The sequence below is a fragment of the Doryrhamphus excisus genome, linkage group LG16 (genome assembly GCF_037039965.1).
Source record: "Doryrhamphus excisus strain RoL-2023G ecotype Guam linkage group LG16, RoL_Dexc_Guam_v1.1, whole genome shotgun sequence".
Classification (NCBI taxonomy): Eukaryota; Metazoa; Chordata; class Actinopteri; order Syngnathiformes; family Syngnathidae; genus Doryrhamphus; species Doryrhamphus excisus.
The window spans coordinates 15,191,315-15,211,304 of NC_136372.1; the positions used below are offsets into that span (position 1 = coordinate 15,191,315).

General features: G+C 40.7%; 1 protein-coding gene across 4 annotated transcripts in view; it reads right to left on the reverse strand.

Moving 5' to 3' along the window:
- Positions 1–101: 101 nt before the first annotated feature.
- Positions 102–19,990, reverse strand: part of sgsm3 (small G protein signaling modulator 3) — a 47,978-nt gene continuing 28,089 nt past the window's right edge. For 2 of the 4 annotated variants that reach the window (XM_078797571.1, XM_078797570.1), the window contains 19 exons: positions 9,493–9,580; positions 7,545–7,630; positions 7,389–7,452; positions 6,891–7,102; positions 6,213–6,320; positions 6,002–6,145; positions 5,725–5,920; positions 5,492–5,637; positions 4,387–4,620; positions 4,103–4,285; positions 3,854–4,009; positions 3,153–3,207; positions 2,873–3,075; positions 2,726–2,796; positions 2,596–2,644; positions 1,227–1,312; positions 1,022–1,144; positions 886–946; positions 102–794 (listed from right to left, as the gene is read on the reverse strand). In XM_078797571.1, coding sequence (XP_078653697.1) covers positions 711–794; positions 886–946; positions 1,022–1,144; positions 1,227–1,312; positions 2,596–2,644; positions 2,726–2,796; positions 2,873–3,075; positions 3,153–3,207; positions 3,854–4,009; positions 4,103–4,285; positions 4,387–4,620; positions 5,492–5,637; positions 5,725–5,920; positions 6,002–6,145; positions 6,213–6,320; positions 6,891–7,102; positions 7,389–7,452; positions 7,545–7,630; positions 9,493–9,499 — 2,268 coding nt within the window. In that variant the 5' untranslated portion in view covers positions 9,500–9,580 and the 3' untranslated portion in view covers positions 102–710. Of the gene's footprint in view, positions 795–885; positions 947–1,021; positions 1,145–1,226; positions 1,313–2,595; positions 2,645–2,725; positions 2,797–2,872; positions 3,076–3,152; positions 3,208–3,853; positions 4,010–4,102; positions 4,286–4,386; positions 4,621–5,491; positions 5,638–5,724; positions 5,921–6,001; positions 6,146–6,212; positions 6,321–6,890; positions 7,103–7,388; positions 7,453–7,544; positions 7,631–9,492; positions 9,584–13,147; positions 13,366–19,990 lie in introns of those variants that run through there. The other 2 variants (XM_058049959.2, XM_058049957.2) reach the window with 2 other exon arrangements.

The following is a 19,990-nucleotide window of genomic DNA, read 5'->3' on the forward strand; positions in this document are numbered from 1 at the left end:
GCATGCATGTTGTTGGAATAATTTTACTTTATTTTAGTTTTATTGTTGTGCGAGATTCATTGCTGTAACCCCCCCCCCCCCCCCCCCACCCGCCCCTCCCCCAAGTGCACATTCATTCATTTTCTACAGGCGACAGGCGGGGTACACCCTGGACTGGTGGCCAGCCAATCACGGGGCACATATAAACAAACAACCATTCACACTCACATTCATACCTATGGACAATTTGGAGTCACCAATTAACCTAGCATGTTTTTGGAATGTGGGAGGAAACCGGAGTACCCGGAGAAGTGAAGTCTGCGCGCTAACCACTCGACCACCGTGCAGCTGCATAACAATGTATATAGTAATAATAATAATAATGTTGCTGTAACTTGGTTAACATGCAGGTATCGTTATGTAAATTGAACCTTGATGGAGGCTTTCTCGGTGGAATATAATGCACAAAAAAAAGAAAGACATGTGTTCATGTCCCACATAAGGATTGCGGATAATGGACAAAATAAAAAAAGTGCAGTTTTCTTTTAAAGGTGATGTTTTTTTAGAGTCTTTGAAATGTGTTACCGATGTCGGACAATTAAGTCCGTACTTGCAAACTAACTTGCTGTCTGTCACAAGCAGACAAAAAGATGCTTGGAGGACACACACACACACACACACACGCATATACACCATTCAACGCCACCTTTGGAGTTTTTTATAGCGTTCCTCTAGCCGTCTATGTCCCAGCTGAAGAGGTGATGTTTGACCAGCATGTCCTGCACGCCCTCTTTCAGCGGCCTCTGTTCCTTCTCCTGCAAGAAGAACGGACATGATGACAGGATAATAAACACCACACTACACTTATGTATCTATGTCTCTTGATCTTTGGCGAGCCGAGCTTACCTCTTTCCGCTCAGGTAGCTCACAATCTTGGGAGAGACTGAAGGCAAACTTTGAAAGGACCCTGAGGAAGTGTTAAGAAGTAGCTCGTTTATGTACACTTCCCATACGCCTCGTCCATTTTGGCACAAAGTCGTACCTGAGTTCACACTTGATCTGAACCCAACCGGGACTGCGCAGAAACGACCACGGGTGATACCATTTTTCTACAGCCGCCATGCTGGAGCATAACACCTCCAGCCATAGGTGCAGCACCTGCTCACTGGGAGATAAAAAAAAGATAAAATACATCTTCGTGTTGGCCAGGCTTAATTTCTCATCCCGGAAGAGTCCGACAAACTCACTTGAGGCCGACGCAGATGAGAGACCTGAATTTGACGTCCATTTGAGCGTGCGCAGAGTCGTGGCTCATGTTGACTGACTGCACTGCCTGAGAAGAGCAGACAGAGGGCGCTCATGCACACCGTATTGTCTTACTGCAGGGGAGTCCAAAGTGGCACATTGTAAAATACAATTCATTCATTCATTTTCTACCGCTTACCCTCTAAAGGGTGCTGGAGCCTATCCCAGCTGTCTTCGGGAGAGAGGCAAGGTACACCCTGGACTGGTGGCCAGCCAATCACAGGGCACATATAGACAAACAACCATTCACACTCACATTCATACCTATGGACAATTTGGAGTCGCCAATTAACCTAGCATGCATGTTGTTGGAATAATTTTACTTTATTTTAGTTTTATTGTGTGCAAGACTCATTGTTGTACTTTGTATAGAAAATGTTGAAATAGAATTATTCCTGTTTTGTCCCCACCCCCAAGTGCACATTCATTCATTCATTTTCAACCGCTTATCCTTACGAGGGTCGTGGGGGTGCTGGAGCCTATCCCAGCTGTCTTTGGGCGAGAGGCGGGGTACACCCTGGACTGGTGGCCAGCCAATCACAGGGCACATATAGACAAACAACCATTCACACTCACATTCATACCTATGGACAATTTGGAGTCGCCAATTAACCTAGCATGCATGTTGTTGGAATAATTTTACTTTATTTTAGTTTTATTGTGTGCGAGACTCATTGTTGTACTTTGTATAGAAAATGTTGAAATAGAATTATTCCTGTTTGGTCCCCCCTCCCCCGCAAGTGCATATTCATTCATTCATTCATTCATTTTCTACCGCTTATCCTCATGAGTGTCGTGGGGGTGCAGGAGCCAGCTGTTTTGGGGCGAGAGGCAGCGTACACCCTGGACCGGTGGCCAGCCAATCACAGGGCACATATAGACAAACAACCATTCACACTCACATTCATACCTATGGACAATTTGGAGTCGCCAATTAACCTAGCATGCATGTTGTTGGAATAATTTTACTTTATTTTAGTTTTATTGTGTGCAAGATTCATTGCGCGCCAACCACTCATCCACCGTATAGCCCTCTAAAATACAATTTCACTTGAAAATATATCCAAATAAATACAAAAAAACAGCAAAACTTGAAAATTAGCAGTAAATTTACAAGTAGTGAAGAGAAAAAAGTGAGAATAATAAAAGAGGAAAACATGCATGTTGTTTTAAAAGGATCCAAATGGTCCGTGCATCCTATTATTTTTCACTGTGTGGCTCTAGCTGGAAATAGTTTGGACACCCCTGTCTCCCTGAGACCTTTTGCAGAGCAAGATATTTCCTCTGCAGAAAAACCTGATGCTTACTTACTCTGTACAGGAGCTCCTCTGGAGTAAGAACCTTCCCATCTTCATCCAACCTGGAGTACAAACATGGCAGAGAATTACATCTCCGTACAAGGATAAAAACACTGCAAGTAAATAACCATGTGGAAGTATACCTGTACGTTTTACACAGCACCAGTCTGGAGTAGACAGAGTTGAAGTCCCTCTCGACCTCCCTGCTGGCCGCCTGAGGAGAACAAACACTGATTTTAATAGACATGACACACGGTGAAAAGTGTAAAAGGGAAGAAATGGACTTCCACCTCTTCTATGAATAACCACGGATGACAGGGCCCGCCCAAAATGGAGGGTTTCTTTAGGCCGTGCAGGAAGATGGCCTTGAGAGCCGGACATAGAGTCCCTCTGGCAAGATCCGTCACAGCTTCTGTCACGGAGTCGTCGCCTGCTAGCGAGTACTCTTTACTTCTCTCGTCCAGGATCTCAACAAACTTTGCAGGGAACCATCCTTAAAAAAAAAAAACAGGTAGCAGAATAAGGTTATGGTGAAAATAATGGACAGTATTGTTAAATCAGCAAACGCACCTCGAAGACCGTTGAGCTCTCCCACCCAGCAGTGTTCATCCTTCTGTGAGATGATCTGGGTGGAAGAATCACAGGCAGTGTAAGTCCAATCCAATACAATACAATCCACTTTATTTATATAGTACATTTTATAAAGTTTCCAAAGTGCTGCATAGACTGGTAAAATTTAATTTAATCCAAAACTTAAAATATCAAATAAGAAATAAAATAGTAAAATAGATATTAAAATATTAAAAACAAGAAGCAAAGCAATAAAAGTATAAAAAAAAAAAACAATTAAAATAAAAGCAAGAACTAAAAGTTAACTAAAAACCTTAACCTTCCTCTTGTGTTAGCTTTCTAGTATCATCTCTTATGTTAACGGGTCGGTTTTGACCCATGTATTAAATCAGCTATAAAATACACTAAAAATAATAACTTACCATCAAATTTGCTTCTCATGTCTTGGTTACCTTCTTAGGCTTCCTCATCCATGAAAATGTTGGTTTTAATACTTTTGGTGTGGGCCTTTTTTGTCACTATACCCCTCAATTTCATTTTCCCAAAAAATCATATTAATAAATTGTATCCAAAGTTTTTCTTGGCTACATACTGAAAAAACAAAAAGGATGCAAGAACCGAATGAAAATCCTCTTCAACTGCGTGCCGCGCTTTGGACACCCCTGTACTAAAAGGGTTCTCTGTTTGCGTTCACGACTCACAGTGATGATGTCATTCTTCCTGAAGCCCAACTCATCATCGTCATGCCGCTCAAAATCCAGCAAAGCCTTCGCCCTCCTTCGCCGGTTTCTGGAGACGACCAGGAAGTTTTCATGGTCGCGTTGGTGGCTCTCCATGGAGTAATCTGGAGTTAACTCCTACAGGGGATAAGTGTGCGGTGGTGTGAGGTTGTTTTTTTGTTTTTTTTTATCTTCGCCGAGTGACTTGATAGCTGAAGGGTTTGAACTCACGGCGCTGGAGTGGCGTGGGTCCAGACAGTGGAAATGTTCGGCGGTCCGGGTTATGGCTTCTCGAAGGGCCGCCACCAGCTCGGTCTGCTTAATGTTTTTAGATTTGAGAGTTTCGGCCTCGTCCTCCCCAAAGAGCAGGGAGGTTAGCGTGGACTTTCTGTGCAGGGATTGCCTCCTCACCACCTGCACACACACACACACACACACACACACACACACACACACTTGAGCATTCCCAGTGCATGCAGACGAAACCTGGTCTAAAGTGATTTTAACGGACTGACCTTGTTGAAATTAGAATTGAGCGGCGTGTTGCTTCCGCTGTTGAGCTGGGCTTGTTCGTTCAGGATGTAAGCGAGGTGCTTGTGTCTGTGGGCTTCCAGCGTATCCTGGGACAGATTCCCTGCAAGCCTCATCGCCTCGCCGAGAACCGCGGGTCCGTCTTTCAGCTGGCTCGGCAGGTCGGACAGCGTGTTGAAAATGGACGCAGAGTTCTCTGACGATATGAGTTCCTCCTCCTGATGGGAGCGGCGTTACATTTGTGTGATTCATTTTCAATGTGACGCACTGTGCATGGGCATATTGATAGATGAATCATTTAAAGTAATCCCTCATTTATCACTGTTAATTGGGTCTGGAGTGAAAATGTAATATGTTCACAGTTAATGCATAAAAAACCTATTAATGACCTTCAAATATGTATAACACCATTAAAGCCCTACAGACATAAAATAGCACCCCTATATCCACCTAGGGTCGCGGGGGGATACTGGAGCCTATCCCAGCTGTCTTCGGGCGGGGTACACCCTGGACTGGTGGCCAGCCAATCACAGGGCACATATAGACAAACAACCATTCACACTCACATTCATACCTATGGACAATTTGGAGTCACCAATTAACCTAGCATGCATGTTGTTGAAATAATTTTACTTTATTTTAGTTTTATTGTGTGCGAGATTCATTGTTGTTGTACCCCCCCCCCCCCCAAAGTGCACATTCATTCATTTTCTACCACTTATCCTCACGAGGGTCATGGGTATGCTGGAGCCTATCCCAGCTGTCTTTGGGGCGAGAGGCGGGGTACACCCTGGACTGGTGGCCAGCCAATCACAGGGCACATATAAACAAACAACCATTCACACTCACATTCATACCTATGGACAATTTGGAGTCGCTAATTAACCTAGCATGTTTTTGGAATGTGGGAGGAAACCGGAATACCCGGAGAAAACCCACGCATGAGACCACACAGAGAAGGCAGAGGGTGAAATTTAAGGTCTGCACGCTAACCACTCGACCGCCGTGCAGCCCAAACTTATTTGTTATTATTATTAATTATTGATTACACACCGTAACCAGGAAGTATATGTAGTGTAGGGTACAGACCTTGATCTTGAGCATGCCCAGTGTGACCTGGAAGAGCACCAAGGAGCCCTGGTAGAAGAGGAGGTCCCAAATCCTGAGCAGCAGACGGATATCCACCACACTGGCAAAGGATGTCAGGAACCAGTGTAACGTGATCAGAGACAGCTCTAGATGTACATGGAGGATCATAAGACCATTTATTCCTCTTTTAAGAAGACATCAGCTCTGATTATTTCACCCTTTTCCAGCTCTACCTATGTCATGCTCCTGCAGAAGGCGGTCCAAGGCTGGCAGGTACTGAACAATGAGCTGACGAAGCACCCGCTGGTCTGTTTGGACACCCAGCAAAGTGGAGGAGAAGTAGGACGGAGGGAGAAGATCTTCTATCAAGGCACACATCATCCATAGCACATCCTCCTCCTCCATGAAGAGCAGCAGACAGGAAACCACCTGCAGGAGGGGGTAAGGATTCATCAAGATAATGAAAGTGTTACCAAAGATAGACGAGATATGAGTAGGTGACTTTCTCACCATGCCAGTTCCCTGACAATACCCGATGTCGGGGTAAAGCCAGGCCAGGCCTCGAAGTACCCGCCGCAGCCTTGGGACCCCAACACTCGTCAGGCTGTTGAAGCACACGTTGGTCGGCATTGTCCGTAACAGATCTTTCTCTATCTGAGGGACAAATTTGAACATTATGGTGAGGAGTTTGGGTGCGTGTACATGCTTTGAGGGCTTTCACCTGTTTAGATGTGGTGGTGTCATCGTCAGAGCTGTTCTTGATGATTTCTTTGTACGTGATGTCAGAGGTCCTCTTCTTCTGCAATGCTCCGGAGAGACGCATCCATAACTGACAAGGAGAAAGCATTTCAATGTTTAATTTTAACAGAAAAACAATAAAATGTAAAAATCTGCCTTAATTTTTAGAATAAAGTCAAAATATAAACAGAAAAAATAAAATAAATATAAAAAATAATATGAAAAATTTATTATTATTATTTTTTTTTTTATTTTATAATAATATTTATATATTATGTATTTGAAGAAAATGTATGTAATTTTAGCTGCAGGAACTTGCATTAAATTAAAAAAAAGTAATTTAAGTAATAATAAATAATGAAGTAAAGTTTTGGAAAATCAGAAAGAGATGCAATGTTGTGGGAATAAGGTAAAAATGTGGGAATAAAGTAACCATATAACAAGAAGAAAATTTCCTACAAAAAGTTTAAATAGTTGTAAAATAAAAAAAACAACAACAACAACAGAAGAAATGTAAAAACAACTATAATTTTATAAAAATAATATTCAAATGAGAAAAAAAGTCACACTTTTACAAGAATAAACATGTAATTATTTCCATAATTGACACTTTCAGCTTTATCCTGATTACTGAGTCGCCGACATAATAATGAATAATTACCTGTGGCCGCATGCTGTGAGGAACGCCGCCGAGCACGAGCGAGCGCAGACGCTCGGAGCGCGGCAGGACTGGAGCAATGAGCTCCCAGGTGAGGTCACCCACGGTGTGATTGTGCGTGAACTCCAAATGGGCTTGCCACCGTAACCTCTGCTGTGGGTTTTCACGTTGCGGCGAGCCTTCGGTGCCCAGCCAAGGACTGGGCGCATCGGACTCTGATGGAGAGGAGTGAGAAAGAGATGAGGATTTGATTGACAGGAAAAAAAGCAAAACAACCATAGTTGGTGGAAAAAAAAAAACAGTACATGGACGACAAGAGGCTGCGTGGAAACAAATGAAAACATGTGATACACAGCAATGATGGATCGTTTTAGCAGAGCGTTAACGAGATACTGAGCAAGTTGCAAGCGTAACACTGAAATCACATGCAGCCACTCATTCCGCATGAAACATTTCCAGTCACAAACACATGTGAGCATATTCATATGGGTGAAATATTACCTTCAATGTCCACTCTAAAGCCAAACTCATCATACTCGAGTTCATTTTCTTCTGAGTTATCCTTCTGTAGGGGGAATGGAAAAATACCTATTTTTACTTTAACTGGGATTGTTACGTTACCGAAACAAAAACAACAAGAAGTAGTCCTGTGCTCACTTGATGGTACTTGGCCAGGATGTCCTGGGGCCACATGCTTGGAGTGAGCGCTGAGAAGGGCCCACCAGGGGCCGGAGTGTAAGTACCTACAAAATACACACAATCAAAACAAGCTTTGGGAAGAACCATGTAGCGTACAACAGAGCCTCCATCGTGGTTAATCATTTCCAGAGCTGACCGTGACAAGTGCATGGAATATTTTCATAGTTAGAGCATAAAAAACCTGTTTACAAGGTTTTGACATTATTAGAGCCCTCCACACATGACATAACACCCCTATGGCCACCTTCACACACCTATTACCCAGGATTTATTACTTATTAGTGGAATATTTTCAGAGTTGGAGTATAGAAAACCTGTATGCAGCCTTCTAAGTATGTTTTTTAACAGTATTAGAGACCTCTTGGCATGAAATAACACCCCTATGGCCACCTTCACACACTTATTACCCAGGATTTATTACTTATTAATGGAATATTTTCATAGTTGGAGTATAGAAAACATGCTAACAGCCTTCTAAGTATGTTATTTAACATTATTAGAGACCTCTTGGCATGAAATAACACCCCTATGGCCACCTTCACACTTATTACCCAGGATTTATTACTTATTAATGGAATATTTTCATAGTTGGAGTATAGAAAACCTGTTTGCAGCCTTCTAAGTATGTTTTTTAACATTATTAGAGACCTCTTGGCATGAAATAACACCCCTATGGCCACCTTCACACACTTATTACACAGGATTTATTACTTATTAATGGAATATTTTCATAGTTGGAGTATAGAAAACCTGTTTACAACCTTCTGAGTATGTTTTTTAACATTATTAGAGACCTCTTGGCATGAAATAACACCCCTATGGCCACCTTCACACACTTATTACCCAGGATTTATTACTAATTAATGGAATATTTTCATAGTTGGAGTATAGAAAACCTGTTTACAACCTTCTGAGTATGTTTTTTAACATTATTAGAGACCTCTAGGCATGAAATAACACCCCTATGGCCACCTTCACACACTTATTACCGAGGATTTATTACTTATTAATGGAATATTTTCATAGTTGGAGTATAGAAAACCTGTTTACAGCCTTCTAAGTATTTTTTTTTACATTATTAGAGACCTCTTGGCATGAAATAACACCCCTATGGCCACCTTCACACACTTACTACCCAGGATTTATTACTTATTAATGGAATATTTTCATAGTTGGAGTATAGAAAACATGCTAACAGCCTTCTGAGAATGTTATTTAACATTATTAGAGACCTCTTGGCATGAAATAACACCCCTATGGCCACCTTCACACACTTATTACCCAGGATTTATTATTTATTGATGGAATATTTTCATAGTTGGAGTACAGAAAACCTGTTTGCAGCCTTCTAAGTATGTTTTTTTAACATTATTAGAGACCTCTTGGCATGAAATAACACCCCTATGGCCACCTTCCCACACTTATTACCCAGGATTTATTACTTATTAATGGAATATTTTCATAGTTGGAGTATAGAAAACCTGTTTACAGCCTTCTAAGTATTTTTTTTTTACATTATTAGAGACCTCTTGGCATGAAAAAACACCCCTATGGCCACCTTCACACACTTATTACCCAGGATGTATTACTTATTAATGGAATATTTTCATAGTTGGAGTATAGAAAACCTGTTTACAACCTTCTGAGTATGTTTTTTAACATTATTAGAGACCTCTTGGCATGAAATAACACCCCTATGGCCACCTTCACACACTTATTACCCAGGATGTATTACTTATTAATGGAATATTTTTATAGTTGGAGTATAGAAAACCTGTTTACAGCCTTCTAAGTATGTTTTTTAACATTATTAGAGACTTCTTGGCATGAAATAACACCCCTATGGCCACCTTCACAAACAATACAAAATGTTAAAAAATGTCAAAAATGTAAAATGAATAGCTACCTGACATGGCAGTGGCTGGTGGACCGATATCTTCTGTACCCAAAGACTGCGGTCAGTCTGGAGTCAGGAAGAAGACAAATTCCAGGTTCTGCTTGACACAAAACACAAGAGAAGTTGCTTGGTTACCTGCTATCACCGAGATCTGTGTGTGTGTGATGAAGAAACAGACTAATGAACAGCTCAACCATGCAAAAACAAGTTAAAGAAAAAGAAAAAAAAAAGGGAGGGCATCTCTACTTATGATCACATGCACCCAAGTTCTCACAAGAACTCATTACTTTGTTCCGACCTCACAAGCATTTCATCACATTCTTCATATTAGCTGCCCTTTGGCAAGACTTTCAAACGCATCTAAACAACACATGACAATGGGACTATTGAGCTGGCTATGTTCACAATCTGTAAAAAAAAAAAAAAAAATTATTATAATAATGGAGTCTAAACTCCACATCAGATTTTGACATCGCCTTATATTTAAATTGACTTTATTTCATAGCATTACATTATTACATTTTCGACATGAGAGCACGGCGAGTACAGCGTGTAAGAGAGGCTGCAGCAGAGATGATTCATTCGGCAGCGGCCTCCTAAGGAGGATTTAGGACTTAAACCAGATGAGAAATCAATTTGAGGACCAAGCAGCTTCAGGGTATACGTGGAACTCAGTAGGCTACTGGGATTTCACAGTTATGCCCCTACATACGTTTTTACTAATCACCTGCCAAGAAAGCCACTGTGCGTGGACTTCTCCTGCACACATAATAAGTAGGACAAATCTATAACTGCTATATTTATCGACCAAAGTCAACGGGAATGTCATATTAAGAGCTCTTTGTCAATTTTGGGTCAAAAGTGGTGGAAAATGGTATGTTCAGTGAATGCTCGTGACATTGTCAATTTGTGGATTACCATAACATTCCGATGTATTGGTGGGGAAAAACCTATTGTAATAATAATTAGGTCATGGGGCTGCACGGCGGTAGAGTGGTTAGCGTGCAGACACAGAATATGAGTAGTGCATCCACAAGTCGGTCATTTGTGCATTTGGCAACAAAAGTGTGACAGCATGCAATATATTGGAGGTGTGCACTTGGGGGGAAAAAAACCCTCAAAACATGAATAATTCTATTTCAACATTTTCCATACAAGTACAACAATGAGTCTCGCACACAATAAAACTAAAATAAAGTAAAATTATTCCAACAACATGCATGCTAGGTTAATTGGCGACTCCAAATTGTCCATAGGTATGAATGTGAGTGTGAATGGTTGTTTGTCTATATGTGCCCTGTGATTGGCTGGCCACCAGTCCAGGGTGTACCCCGCCTCTCGCCCCAAGACAGCTGGGATAGGCTGCAGCACCCCCGTGAGGATAAGCGGTAGAAAATGAATGAATGAATGAACCTTCTAGATGTGTTTTTTTTAACATTATTAGAGCTCTTTGGACATGAAGTAGCACCCCTATAGTCACTTATACACTCCTATAATTCATTATTTATGACATTACACAACTCTTTCGCTGGAGACCCGAGTTCAATTCCACCTTCGACCATCTCTGTGTGTGGTTTGCATGTTCTCCCCATGCGTGCGTGGGTTTTCTCCGGGTACTCCGGTTTCCTCCCACATTCCATAAAAACATGCTAGGTTAATTGGCGACTCCAAATTGTCCATAGGTATGAATGTGAGTGTGAATGGTTGTTTGTCTATATGTGCCCTGTGATTGGCTGGCGACCAGTCCAGGGTGTACTCCACCTCTCGCCCCAAGACAGCTGGGATAGGCTCCAGCACCCCCGTGACCCTCGTGAGGATAAGCGGTAGAAAATGAATGAATGAATTAGGTCATGTAGTTGCATAAAACCCATTTCTAATACACATTTATAACCCACAAGGTATGCTGGGAAGACCATGTGCACACTTCCCCCAACAGAAAGTTACCCAGCATGCCTTGCAGGTTATAAATTACTATAAAATAGTATTGTTTTACATGTGTATTAGTGTGGAAGTGTTAATTTCAATACGAGCTGTGTGTTACAGTGATATTGCATGTTCCACTTTTTGGTTGCACCGTGAGAATTTGGAGATATTTGGTTTGATGATTTAATGTAGGCGTATGAAAATAGATGCTTTTATTGGCGTCTGAAGTATGTATTCAGGATTGGCGGGGTATTTACGGGTATGCTGAAGCCTATTCCAGCTGTCTTCAGGGCGAGAGGTGGGGTACACCCTGGACCGGTCGCCAGCCAATCACAGGACACATATAGACAAACAACCATTCACACTCACATTCATACCTATGAACAATTTGGAGCGCCAATTAACCTAGCGTGTTTTTGGAATGTGGGAGGAAACCGGAGAACATGCAAACTCCACACAGAGATGGCCGAGGGTGGAATTGAACCCTGGTCTCCTAGCTGTGAGGTCTGCACGCTAACCACTCGACCGCCGTGCAGCCCCTAGCCCAAGTTAAACTCTTAAAAAAGTAAACTCACATGTTTTTGGAATGTGGGAGGAAACTGGAGTACCCGGAGAAAACCCACGCATGCACGACGGGGGAGAACATGCAAACTGTGCATCCTAGCTGTGACGCCTGCGCGCTAACCACTCGTCCACCGTGCAGCCTATAGATAAGAAATTTAATGAAAAGTTAGACGCAAATATGGAATGTAATGTCGACATGGGTCACTATTTCCGCCCAATTTGAAGGTAAGAGGGGGTGTATACCGTTCTAAATATCAAAAGGATCATACATCGGATTAACAATATGACTAGTTATATTTCTCCAAATTATATTAGTCCGAGAAAAGCAATTTCAGTCTTCAAAGCATGGCACAGGACCACAGAAACCAAACAGTGACTTAGCTGTGCATGCAAGAGGAACTCTTGTACCATTGTTGAGTTTTCCCCTCCTTGCAAGAAGATATGCATCCTGTTTTATGTGCTTTTTCACTCCTGCATGCACACCACAACATGGGTGACTCATGCAAGGGCTCAAGTGAATACGCCCACCTACACACTAGAGCGGAATAATGACGTCAGGAGTGATAACAATGTTTTCCGTCTACTTAAGTTGCACAGGAACGCTGCTGAAAATAATTGCATTTTTTTCTGCACCAGGAAATTAAATGCGAATGGATAAGGAACATTCGAAACGGATATTCCATGACGAGGCAGCACAATGGGGGAGTGGTTAGCTAGCATGGTAGCCAGGAGATCCGCGTTCCAATCAGCGTTGAAACAGGCATGTTATTTAATGAGAACTAAAAAAAATGGATGGCTATTCCGTGACGTCAAAACAGGATATAGTAGCTTGTAGCAGTAATGTTTTGAAATTTCGTCAAATGTAGAAATGGGCCAAATCAACAGGAAAAAACATATGGACTGCGTTTCATGTCACGAGCCAAAACGTCATTTGGTGACGTAGATTTAATGTCCCGGATGACGTCAAAACAGTCGTAAAATATAGTTACCCCCCCCGTGTCAACAAATTTTACCGACAGTTACAAAAACGAAACAGTTTTAGTGTTACATTCTGTAAGCTGAAAAGGTTAAATTGCGTATCTACACGTCAGGCATCAATGCATTGTGTTCATTCATTTGTCAGCTGTTAGCAAGCTAGCATTATTGTGATGGTTGCTCTCCTGCTAGCCAAACTTACCACGGCATTCCACGTCAAGTGGAGACACAAGCTCGTAGTTAGCGACAGGCGTGTTCGCGATGATCAAAAAGACGAAAACGCCAAATTCTGAGCCATGACACGTCCAAAGAGTTGACAATTCCGTATGCTATGTGCACCTGCTAGCGACGCACAGCGACCATGTATCCTTGCACCTTTACAGGGTTTTCCCTTCCTTGCCCGATGGGAGAAGTAGTCCCGGATCCCGGAACTCGTGTTACAGTATCCTTCCGCACAGCAAAAGGTGACGTAGCACAGTAATTGGATCATTCATTCATTTTTTTAACTCATTCATTGTATTACTATTTCCAGAAATACTACATTAAACGGAGCACATGTACCGACAGATGACGGCTGTATAATAATAATAATAATTCAACTGCATTTATCATAATCCATCTAAAATATTTTGCTTTATTTTTGGTTGTCAATGTGAACAAGATACACTTATCACTTACAAAATGATCTTATAATAACATTTAAATTAATTTACAATTATTAATATTCACTCTTACCTTTTTTAAACAACTATTTTTAATTTTTCTAACGACGTTTCATTGCTAAATGTTGAACAATACCACGTTGTGCCGCTAGATGTCACTATTACGTTCAGAAAAAAATGCCCATTGAAAGAAAAGGCTGTTTTTTGCCATGTTACAAGTGTGCTCCACTTGTAGTAGTGCTAACCAATGCTAAGTACATTCCCAGGCCTCAGCATTAGGCACACCTGCACAGTATAAGTTGTTCAATTCTACCCTTACAAACACAATAATGCTCAGGTCTTACCCACAATATCAAATAGGTGACATGTTTGTTATTGTTCTTGAATATTTTCATAGTTGGAGTATAGAAAACCTGTTTACAGCCTTCTAAGTATGCTTATTTTTAACATTATTAGAGACCTCCAGGCATGAAATAACACCCCTATGGCCACCTTCACACACTTATTACCCAGGATTTATTACTAATTAATGGAATATTTTCATAGTTGGAGTATAGAAAACATGTTTACAGCCTTCAAAGTATGTTTTTTAACATTATTAGAGACCTCCAGGCATGAAATAACACCCCTATGGCCACCTTCACACACTTATTACCCAGGATTTATTACTTATTAATGGAATATTTTCATAGTTGGAGTATATAAAAAAACATGTTTACAGCCTTCTAAGTATGTTTTTTAACATTATTAGAGACCTCCAGGCATGAAATAACACCCCTAAGGCCACCTTCACACACTTATTACCCAGGATTTATTACTAATTAATGGAATATGTTCATAGTTGGAGTATAGAAAACCTGTTTATAGCCTTCTAAGTATGTTTTTTAACATTATTAGAGACCCCCAGGCATGAAATAACACCCCTATGGCCACCTTCACACACTTATTACCCAGGATTTATTACTTATTAATGGATAATAATTAATCTCATACTGATGCAGTGCATTTGGACACCATCCAATGCCTTTCTGTGAGAAAAGTGACAGACTTGTTGATACAGCGTGGTTTTAGCTAACAGTGTGTACAGGTGTAGCAACTGTATGACTAATAATCGCTCACCCTCTTTCTACTTCCACCATGACGCTTTGGCTATTTTACTACCCCCCCCCCCACTTGCTTTGCTTGAACACTCATTTCAATGCACCATGCCACAGTGAGTCACATCAATAAAACTGCTGCAGCCTAAAGCCGACCTTGCCCACGGGCTTGCAAGCAAGCAAGCAAGCAAGCAAGCAGGAAGCCCCAAAAGAGCATCCATCCTGCATGTATCTGTGTGTGTGTGTGTGTGTGTGTGTGTGGGGTGCGGCTCGGGTTTCCTCCTCGTTCTTATTCCTCATTTATCGTTTTTTTTTTTTTTTTTTTAAATACGATGACGTGCACTGAGAATTAAAACGAGGCTTAGACACTGCGGTTGCTATGACGTCAGATACAGCAGAGGGATGGCGGAAAAAAAATAAGCAGAGGAGGTGTGTGTGTGTATGCCAAAGATGGTTTGTGTGAGGGTTTTTAAAAAATGTGAAGACTAAATCATTTTGGAGTGGTACGGATAATGTGCTGCAATTGTGCAGTTTTGAAGAGGAGACGGAAGATAGTGCTGTTGCATTGCACGAGGAGGCTTTATGTGCCAATATGAATGTGATACGATGCATTATACATAAGTGTTTAGGTGCGAGTCTTCATAAAGTGTATGGCTCTCCTGTGTCCTCATTAAGTGTTACGGCTTTATTTTTTATGAATATGTCCAAAACCATAGCATACTATATGCCCTGAACTGAGCCCACATGGTTAACAATGTAGGTTCTTCCTTTATGATCATTTGCATTATTTATAGCGAGAAAGTCAACATAGGCCAAGAAGGGCTTGGTCTCCTGGGTTGGATCATGGGGGGCTTTCACGCAGATGTCTCTCCAGTCTCAGTGGAGCGTTCCCTGTGATGAGTGGGAATTGCAAGTAAAGGGCATCGCTCCGAGGCAAAAAGCTTTGCGATGGTTTCTCCCAGGTTTGGGAAGAGTCATTCTCTCGTTCCATCACTGATACCCAGCCTGGATTCCGGTTTGATCACCTCTAAGGTTGTCCAACATGGACGTGTGCATGTTAAGGAGATGTAATAGTGCATCGTTAATTTCATAGAAGAAGGTGAGTGGAGCGTACATAATTTTCACAGCACAGTAATTTCATTAAATTGTGCGGCTTCGCTCTATTTGTCAATTAATAAATAATAATAATAATAATAAAATTGTTTCATGGTTGAATACGGCCTATTATTGCTATTAAAAAATATACCTATCTAAGCAAATTTTATATCTTTTTTTGGCTAAATTAATTGTTTTCAAACTAATGGCTAAATGAAGTAAAAGACAAATATTAGAAGACACATTCAAAGACATTGTGATAATATGTAGTACTCTACACTGGTCACTAGGTGTCAGTAATAGACTGTCATGTTCGGTGAGACACACACGCACCAGACTTGATCGCCGGTTGCAGGTTTGAATTCTTTCACAACAGGCGCAGTAATCCCTTATAAAAACATAGGCTACTGTTGAGGCCAGAAACCGGTTTAATCCAGATTTACCATGATAAACAAGGGAGGGATTACTGTATGACTATGTTATTTTTTGTCGAAAGGGCTCTAATAATGTTAAAAAAACTATATTTAGAAGGCTAGAAACAGTTTTTTATGATTTAATGATAAACATATTTAATTTATAAATAAGAAATCCTACTTTGCAGAAACATGATCGGATCTGGAAGCAATTAACAGCAATATGTTTTTATTAGCGATATGTATTTCTATTTACGTTATTCCTATTGTAAAAAAGGTCTGAATGTTATTTACAGCAACACATACAAGCATGTGTCTCATTTATGTCTTATTATGTCTATTATATTGGGTAATAAGTGTGTGAAAATGCCCATAGGGGTGTTATTTCATGCCTAGAGGTCTCTAATAATGTTAAAAAACATACTTAGAAGGCTGTAAACAGGTTTTCTATACTACCAACTATAAAAATATTTCATTAATAAGAAATAAATCCTGGGTAATAAGTGTGTGAAGGAGGCCATAGGGATGTTATTTCATGCCTAGAGGTCTCTAATAATGTTAAAAAACATACTTAGAAGGCTGTAAACATGTTTTCTATACTCCAACTATGAAAATATTCCATTAATAAGTAATAAATCCTGGGTAATAAGTGTGTGAAGGTGGCCATAGGGGTGTTATTTCATGCCTGGAGGTCTCTAATAATGTTAAAAAACATACTTAGAAGGCTGTAAACATGTTTTCTATACTCCAACTATGAAAATATTCCATTAATAAGTAATAAATCCTGGATAATAAGAGTGTGAAGGTGGCCATAGGGGTGTTATTTCATGCATGGAGGTCTCTAATAATGTTAAAAAACATACTTAGAAGGCTGTAAACAGGTTTTCTATACTACCAACTGTAAAAATATTTCATTAATAAGAAATAAATCCTGGGTAATAAGTGTGTGAAGGTGGCCATAGGGGTGTTATTTCATGCCTGGAGGTCTCTAATAATGTTAAAAAACATACTTAGAAGGCTGTAAACATGTTTTCTATACTCCAGCTATGAAAATATTCCATTAATAAGTAATAAATCCTGGATAATAAGAGTGTGAAGGTGGCCATAGGGGTGTTATTTCATGCATGGAGGTCTCTAATATGTTAAAAAACATACTTAGAAGGCTGTAAACATGTTTTCTATACTCCAACTATGAAAATATTATATTAATAAGTAATAAATCCTGGGTAATAAGTGTGTGAAGGTGGCCATAGGGGTGTTATATCATGCCTGGAGGTCTCTAATAATGTTAAAAAACATACTTAGAAGGCTGTAAACAGGTTTTCTATACTCCAACTATGAAAATATTCCATTAATAAGTAATAAATCCTGGGTAATAAGTGTGTGAAGGTGGCCATAGGGGTGTTATATCATGCCTGGAGGTCTCTAATAATGTTAAAAAACATACTTAGAAGGCTGTAAACAGGTTTTCTATACTCCAACTATGAAAATATTCCATTAAGAAGTAATAAATACTATTTCACAGGAACACAATAGTGTCCAGAACCAATTCAATGCTATTCCTATTGCAAAACAATGTGAACCAATACACACAGGCTGACCCACTGTCAAGATAAAAGTCCAAATCCGAACAGATTAGAGGTTGAACGGGGTCCAGGAACAAGTGCAGTTTTTGAGTAATTTCCCGCGAGCTTGTGCAGACTTGCAGTTTAGTCATTCGTCCTTCTGGAACTAAACGATTGCGGCCCGATGCCTCGTGGCCTGTGAAGACAGGTTCCTCATGAAGCACGCCGTTTGCAGAGTGATGCATCAGCCCGCCTGGGTCGTTAGCACACTAAGCAAGCCATTTTTCCTCCGAGAAACGTCTGTTTCATGTGACATTGCCAGACTAGTCTGTCTGCTCGCTGAGGCAAGATTTAACGGCCGAGACTGAGGCAGGGGTTTCCAAAAAAAAAAAAAAACGGCCGCTCCGGCAGCGTGTGATTCAACAGTACTTGCAACTCTTTCATAATGTTTGTATGCATTTTTTCATGCACGGTGATGCTTGTGTTTGGATACCTACTTCATTACGTCCATCTGCTGCAGCCCTTTGGTGGGCAGAAGGTCATTTGTGATTTGTCTAAGTGAAAGACACATGAGGGGATATTGTAAAGACATAAATCCCCCACTATCTTGTATTATGACCGTGTGAAAGCGTTTGCTCGCCCATTGCTTGCTGTGTGTGTGTGTGTGTGTGTGTGTGTCTCTGTGTCGTGGAACATAATCCACAAATACACACAGATTTCAATCAACTGTACGTCCTTGCACGGAATATGACTTGTGCATCCACCAGTCAGTCATTTGTGCATTTGGCAACAAAAGTGGGACAGCATGCAATATATTGGAGGTGTGCACATGGGGGAAAAAAAACCCCAAAACATGAATAATTCTATTTCAACATTTTCCATACAAGTACAACAATGAGTCACACGCACAATAAAACTAAAATAAAGTAAAATTATTCCAACAATATGCATATGACCCTCGTGAGGATAAGCGGTAGAAAATTAATGAATGTGAATGTGCACTTGGGGTGGGGGGGCGTACAACAATGAATCTCGCACACAATAAAACTAAAATAAAGTAAAATTATTCCAACAACATGCATGCTAGGTTAATTGGCGACTCCAAATTATCCATAGGTATGAATGTGAGTGTGAATGGTTGTTTGTCTATATGTGCCCTGTGATTGGCTGGCCACCAGTCCAGGGTGTACCCCGCCTCTCGCCTGAAGACAGCTGGGATAGGCTCCAGCATGCCCATGACCCTTCTGAGGATAAGCAGTAGAAAATGAATAAATGAATGTGCACTTGGGGGAAGGGGGGGGGATAATTCTATTTCAACATTTTCCATACAAAGTACAACAATGAGTCACACACACACAATAAAACTAAAATAAAGTAAAATTATTCCAACAACATGCATGCTAGGTTAATTGGCGACTCCAAATTGTCCATAGGTATGAATGTGAGTGTGAATGGTTGTTTGTCTATATGTGTCCTGTGATTGGCTGGCCACCAGCTAGGATAGGCTCCAGCATACCCATGACCCTTGTGAGGATAAGCAGTAGAAAATGAATGAATGAATGTGCACTTGGGGGAGGGGGGGGGGGCAAAACTGGAATAATTCTATTTCAACATTTTCCATACAAAGTACAACAATGTGTCTCACACACAATAAAACTAAAATAAAGTAAAATTATTCCAACAACATGCATGCTAGGTTAATTGGCGACTCTAAATTGTCCATAGGTATGAATGTGAGTGTGAATGGTTGTTTGTCGACTCTTGTACATCGAAAGTACATCAAAAGTACATCAAAAGTACATATTTTTAAGTCTAATTTACAAACAAAGTATCGTTTTCTGCGTCTTTGATGGGTGGTAGATTGATTTAATTCACTTAGCTTTCCATTCGGGTTTAACTTTTAATCGGGGGAGGTTCCGCTGTACAGTATATATATGTATGTGGGGGGTTTATACGTGTTGGTCATTTAAATGTGCTTTAAATGAGAAATATGGGAACGGGCATGCCTTTGTTGAATATGATGGGTCATTACTCTTATCGCATATACTTCCTGCTTAACTGAGCATTTGACAATGATCTGCTATTATTATATGGTTTTATATATTTCCTTCAACAATCTCCACTTGAGTTCTACTGACCCGCTCAGTCACACACACCCCCCCCTAACGTAACATTCCTCCCGCATCTACGCACTGACGGCATGCAGCAGCATT